The following is a 6,449-nucleotide window of genomic DNA, read 5'->3' as shown; positions in this document are numbered from 1 at the left end:
GTGGAAAACACAAAAATCGCACATATCTTTCAAAATGGCCGACTTCCTGTTGGAGTGACGTCATGGGTCCCATAGACTTTTTTGTGCGTCTGGACATGATGCATATATATACCAAATTTCATTCATGTATGTCAATCTTCCACATTTTTATATTCTTTAGGGGGCGCTATTGAGCCATTTTGCGACGGCAATTTTTGGCGAACCCTAAAATATCAAATTTTTTCGCCGGGTCTGATGTGCGTGCAAATTTTCGTGAGTTTTGGGGCACGTTTAGGCTGTCAAAAAGGCGTTCGTACTGTTTAGTGCTTGGGCCCTAATAATAATCTGTCCACCTGTGCTCACTAGAAGACAATATTCTACAGGAAGAGAGAGAGAGGGAGAAAGAAAAGAACATAGAGGAGGAGAAGATATTATTAATCCTCAAACTGGACGGTGCTGTCATTTAGCAGAACGTGCCAGCGCTCGATCTTCTTGTCTTTGTTCTTGAGGCATTCGTACCAGTGCTTCAGACTCTCTCCTTTAGCCTGGATGCCTAACTGACATCCACCTGGAGGCAGAGACAGAGGGAAGAAAAAAAAAGCTGTAATATGAGAGACGAAACAAGAGAGTACAGCCACGCTAGCAGCAGTAGTTTTGATTATAGTAAAAAAAAGAAAAAGGATGAAAAAGACTTTTAGCTATTAACCCTCCTGTTGTCCTCATGTCAAGGAAGGAAGGGAGGAAGGTATGAAGGAAGGAAGGAACATTTTTACCATAATCCTCTAATATATTCTCTCTAAATGGATTAAAAGCAGAAATTTTAATGCTGAGTCCACAAAAAAAGGATGTGTGCAAGTTATTCATATATTTATTTTCACATTTTAACCCTTTAAATTTAAACTAAACCACATGGACACAAATATAAACGTCATTGACCCATACAGTATATGTTTGTACCACATTTTATGGCAATTCATTCAATAATTGTTGAGATATTTCACTATGAGCCAAAAATCTCAACTTCATGTACCACTTTTCCACCGAGCTAGAGCTGGTGCTGGTTTGGAGCCAGAGCCTGACTAAGCGCCAGTTCTTTGCTTTTCCACCGCCAAAGCTCCAGCCCCGAGCCTCAGAACGGGAGCCAGAGCGAGCACCAAGTCTTTGCAGGTCTAAAGCAAGGACCGACTATGTTAGCGGACTGGGGGCGGGGCTAACGTTTATTAGCCAGCTAGCGGGGCTAATGTTTATTAGCTGACGTTTATTAGCCGGCTAGTGGGGCTAACGTTTATTAGCTGAGTAGCGGGGCATTTACAGAGGGTTAAAGATTTGTTGATTAAAAGTACTATTTTTATCATTTTTTTGCCAGAGCTGTCGTCTTCTTCTTCTTCTTCTTCTTCTTCGTCGTTTCCGGCAGGCTAGATGCCTTGTTCCATGTTGCTGCCTCTCACTGGTGAATCATGGAAGTGCTTCAAAGGCTACGTTATTAGCGCCAACTGAGCACTGGCTCCAGCACTAGCTCCGAACTAGCTCCAGCTCGGTGGAAAAGGGGTACTGTTGGTGCTATAGGAACAGTCAGAGGATCACAAAAGTTTATGATGGATGGAGAAATGCGATTGCTTAGTGAGCATTAGTTAACTTACCGATGAAGTCATTGGATTTGCCCATGTCATAGTCCCAAACTGAGATGTCGAGAGTCTTCTTGGCCAGTTCTGCATGTTTTATTTCATAACTGAACTCCTGTTAGGAAGTTATGAGACACAAAATAAGTTCATTACAAAGTCTCTGATAGAGGAACAGAAAATGTGTGTCAACGGGAACAGAAATAGACTCACCTCATTAAACTCTGGATTGAGGGTCTTCTTTTTTATCTGTGTCTTGTTTTTAGCTTTCTTTCCCATATCTGGTCTCAGAAATCTACAAAAGAGCGGAGAGGGTAATAAAAAAAAAAAAATCCTAATGCTCCTTTTCCCTTTGCACATATCTGGAGGCATTACACCATGATTATTATAATATCTACTAATGCAGGATAATGTGCAAAATGATCACCTCAGTAGTGTCTGAATATTTAAAGGAGTAGTCTTTTAGCCATAATCTGATAAATTCGGTACGTACACTTTAACAAATGGGTCCGAGTATCCGTTGGAGTCCATGGCGGCCAGGTGAGCACAGCGGACCACACCTACGATCAGACGACCCTGCTGGCTGCTGTACATCAGTGACACCAGGATACGACCCCTCTCCTCCGAATCCTCAGCTTCATTCACCTGCGCGCGCACACACACATACACACACACACACATGGAAATAAGTGAGGAATAACATTTAGGAGAAAGCTTCAAGTCGACAGGATAAGAATCATAGACTGTATAAAAGAAATGGACGTAACATCCGTGACGTCACCCATTGGTTTGTGGACTGCTGCTCGGAAGCTAATAGTTTCGAATCTAGGCAGCGCCATCTTGAAAATTTCAGGTGCATGCTGGGAATAAAAACACGGATTCTACTTATATGGGCATGAGGCGGAGCCATGGGCGGAGCGGGGAGGTTGTTATGGTTACGAGGGCTGGATCTCGAGGACATTGGTCAATCAACCTGTCAATCAGGACGTAGCCACGCCCTAATGCATACCCTGCTTTATCGTCACATATAAAATCAGGGAGGCCAAAATGTCCCAAATGAACATCATACTGCATTGAAGAAGGCTTTAAACTAGCGATTGAGACCATAAACACATTTTGAAAATGTTTACTGAGGTTAGAAATCAAGTGAGAAGTTGGTGAATTCTCCATTGACTTGTATAGAGACGGTCGCCCCCTGGTGGCCTTTTGATAGAATGCAGTTCTAAGTTACTTCCTGGTTGGCCTCATTTCAGAGGACCGGAACTCCCCGCCTGATAAGAGCACGTGCACGCAGTATTTCATGTCACTGATCCTAATGCTCCTTTGCTCTTTGCTCATATCTGGAGGCATTACACCCTGATTATCATAATATCTACTAATGGAGGATAATGTACATGCTTAAGTGCACATCTACAAGCATATTATGCAACAGGGTCATCTCCATTTGTCTTAGACTTATGAACGTCATCCTACTCAAGGCGTAAATCTTTAAAAGCGGCTCACAAATATATATATAGTTTCTTTTTTTTATCTTTAACCTTTGTGTCGTCCTCCCGGGTCAAATCGACCCTGTCTGTTTTGACTGTTCCTTCTTTCCTCCCTCCCTCCCTCCCTCCTTCCTTCCTTCTTTCTTTCCTTCCTCCGTTCCTTCCTTCCCTCCTTCCTCCCCTTTGTCTTTCTTTCCTTCCCTCCTTTTTTCTGTCCTTCTTTCCTCTCTCTCTCCCTCCCTCTTTCCTTTGCTCCCTTCCTTCTTTCCTTCATCCCTTCCTTCTGTCCTTCTTTCCTTCCCTCCTCCCTTCCTTTTGTCCTTCTTTCCTTCTTTCCTTCCTTTTGTCCTTCTTTCCATCCCTCCTTCCTTCCTTCTTTCCTTTCTCCCTTCTTTCCTTTCTCCCTTCCTTTTGTCATTCTTTCCTTACCTCCTTCTTAACTTCCCTTGTTCCTTCCTTCCTTCCTTCTTTCCTTCCTCCCTTCCCTTTGCCCTTCCCTCCTTCCTCCTTTCCTCCCTTCCTTTTGTCCTTCCTTCCTTCCCTCCTTCCTTCCTTCTTTCCTTCCCTCCTTTCTTCTGTACTCCTTCCCTCCTTCCTTCCTTCCTTTCCTCCCTCCTTCCTTCTTTTCTTTCTTCCCTCCCTCCTTCCTTCCTTTCCTTCCTTCTTCCTCCCTTCCTAGACTCGAGGACAACAGGAGGGTTAAAAAAGTCATACTGAATTTTGGCCTGAAATAGAGACTCTATGATGTAGAGAGGTTAGTATAGTATGACCCCTCCTTACTTTATAAACACTAGAGCGTACATACTCGTATTTTTGCAAACTTTCATCAGAGACAACAAGGATTCAGTTCAGTTTGGATAATCTGCTGTTACTTGTGAACAGGGTCGCTTTCGGTCAACGTTTGTGCTCAAAGAGTTATTTTAAACCCAGTTGAAGCATCGGTTGACGGATGGAGCCGCCAGCTGCTTCGGCTTCAGCACCGGCTGTGCAGCTGGGAGCTTCCCGCCCGGCCAGAGGGGGGAAGCATCTGCCGGGCAGCTCTTCACCCAAAAAAAAAAAAAAGCACAGTTTTAGGGGCTTTTGCTCCGAGGGTGACGCTGACAATGAAGTCGCCAAGGACAGCAGAGGAGTGAGAAGGGAACCTAACTCCATTAAAAAAGACAACAATTTAACGTCACACTAATTGGTGAAGGTTTGCTTGTTAACTTGTCATTTAATTTACATTTTTACTAAAAGAAATCTACATTTACCTACAAAATATCTTCTGAATTAAACAGTTACTTTCTTTTTTAAATATCACCCATGTTGCTTTCCTTACACCGACAAACAAGGCCTGTTTTAATATGATGGCAGCAAAGGAAGAAATCAGGCAACGTTATTGAAGACTGTCTGCCTAGGATGGGTGATATTTCTTTCCTAGGATGGTGAAGTCATGACCTGCCCAACTCTGCCTTTAATTGCCTTACCCTGATACTCTTACCCTAACCCTAACCCTCCTTCTCTCTTTCTTTCCTCTCCCCTACCTTCCTCCCTTCCTTCTTTCCTTTCTTCCTCCCTTCCTTTCTCCCTCCCTCCCTCCCTCCTTCTTTCCTTTCCTCCCTTCCTTCCTTCCTCCCTCCTTTCCTTCCTTCCTTCCTTCCTCCCTCCCTCCTTTCCTTCCTTCTTCCTCCCTTCCTTCCTTCCTTGACACGAGGACAACAGGAGGGTTAAACATATCGTTTTTGTCTTTTATGCAAGAGGAACATTATCAATATCTCCTCCACAGTCGCCATGTTTGTTTTTGAGTTTGTTGTTGTCATAAACATTTGACTCGGTGCTGCCCCCTGGTGGATGTATTGGTTAACATCCATGCCAACGTAAAGGACCGTGGAAGGACGGATACATTTCTGTTGGGCTTTCAGCGTCTTCAGCAGAAACTCACACAGAGCATTTCTCCATAACTTTTATATACTTTGCAATCTTTACAAATCATTCAAATTTAACTAGGTGGTTAGTTGCACATATTTATTATTGCTTTATACAGACTTTAATATCTGTACTGTATATCTCACAATGTTGGAAATAATTCAAACAATCTTTTTATGAACCAAGAGGCCAAGTGCTAAAAGCTGAGTTGGCAGTACATCATGACTGTATGAGTGCAACAGAAACTGTGAGTTTTATAATGACATTGACGAAGACATTTAATGTGGATCGATCACGTCTGGTTGATATCCGATCTACTGAATGAGGTCAGTATCAGTTTGTAGCTCTATGACACAGATAAATAAATTATATCAGGCTCTGGATACACAGAGGGGAAACAAATCTTATTAGCCGATGAATTAATTGTTGGTTTTGGTCCATTCATGAAATATAAAATACCACCAGGCTTACTGATAAGATATAATCTGCTTCTCTGTCTTCACAGTTGTACATGTTTTATTACACATATGCTAAGTGTACATCTTTTAATTGCCATGTATATAGTGTGTGAGATCTACAGTATCTGAGGGTCTTACATCGTCCTCGTAGAGAGCCATGCCACGGGCCGAGCCTCCTACGGCCTTCTTCACCTACAACGAGAGAAAAAACAGAACTTATAATCATATCATCATCATCACAATCCCCCCATGAAAAACACCATATATTTAGGTTAGGACAGCGCCCTCTAGCAGCTGGAGTAAATATGATGGCAGCAAAGGAAGAAATCAGGTTACATTATTGAAGACTGTCTGATTAGGGAGGGTGATATTACTTCCCTATGATGGTGAAGTCATGACCTGCCCGACTCTGCCTTTCATTGGCTTACCCTGATACTCTTACCCTAATCCTAACCAGTATCACTCCTCATCACTCCCCTAAGCCTCACCAACCCAACCAATGAACGCAACAGATGGTAGCCAATCAGAGGCATTCCTTCACCATCCTAGGTAATGAAATTATGTGTAGGGAGGAGTTCAGGGTGGATGGATGGGTCAAAAAACACAGCAGGAGATTGCAGTTCTTTTCACATTTCAACCACCCTGACAACCACAAGTCAACTGTGTTATATTTTAAACTGTGACCTTGATCTTCCCCTAATCCCCCTAACCAGGATGTTTCCATAAACGTAACCGTAGCGATGAACCTACAAAGAATAGATCAGTGACTCTGCAGCTCCCTTCAGCTTCGTAGTGAGTTTCAGCTCATTGGGAGTGTTTATACTTGGTTTTAAAATGTTCCTTGAGGATCCGAACAAAAGTGGAAAACCGAGACACATCACCGTTCACACCTGTGTTTATCATGCGTCTCCAAGGCGTCCAGCTGACCACTTGTGTTCGGATCCTCGTCACTGCCTACATCACTAGCAACCACTGTAACGTATTTTCCTGTTATGTCCTTC

General features: G+C 43.1%; 1 protein-coding gene across 1 annotated transcript; it reads right to left on the bottom strand.

Annotated features, from left to right (window-relative positions):
* Positions 1–413: 413 nt before the first annotated feature.
* LOC128379888 (rabphilin-3A-like) lies at positions 414–5,981 on the bottom strand. Its single transcript, XM_053339526.1, has 6 exons — positions 5,937–5,981; positions 5,587–5,640; positions 2,092–2,243; positions 1,812–1,893; positions 1,620–1,716; positions 414–547 (listed from the first exon to the last, which is right to left on the bottom strand). The coding sequence occupies exons 1-6, from the start codon at positions 5,979–5,981 to the stop codon at positions 414–416; spliced, it is 564 nt and encodes a 187-aa protein (XP_053195501.1).
* Between the last annotated feature and the right edge of the window lie 468 nt (positions 5,982–6,449).

The sequence above is a fragment of the Scomber japonicus genome, chromosome 19 (genome assembly GCF_027409825.1).
Source record: "Scomber japonicus isolate fScoJap1 chromosome 19, fScoJap1.pri, whole genome shotgun sequence".
Lineage (NCBI taxonomy): Eukaryota > Metazoa > Chordata > Actinopteri > Scombriformes > Scombridae > Scomber > Scomber japonicus.
The sequence above is the reverse complement of the archived record's forward strand: the minus strand, read 5'-3'. Positions and strand labels throughout refer to the sequence as shown.

Bases quoted from the DNA above. Each gene is read 5' to 3' on its own strand.
- LOC128379888 (XM_053339526.1), bottom strand. From the start codon at position 5,981: ATGCCTCTGATTGGCTACCATCTGTTGCGTTCATTGGTTGGGTTG. The intron at 5,641-5,936 runs GTGAGGCTTAGG...CTCTCGTTGTAG, and splicing joins TGCGTTCATTGGTTGGGTTG to GTGAAGAAGGCCGTAGGAGG. The intron at 2,244-5,586 runs GTAAGACCCTCA...GTGCGCGCGCAG, and splicing joins TGGCTCTCTACGAGGACGAT to GTGAATGAAGCTGAGGATTC.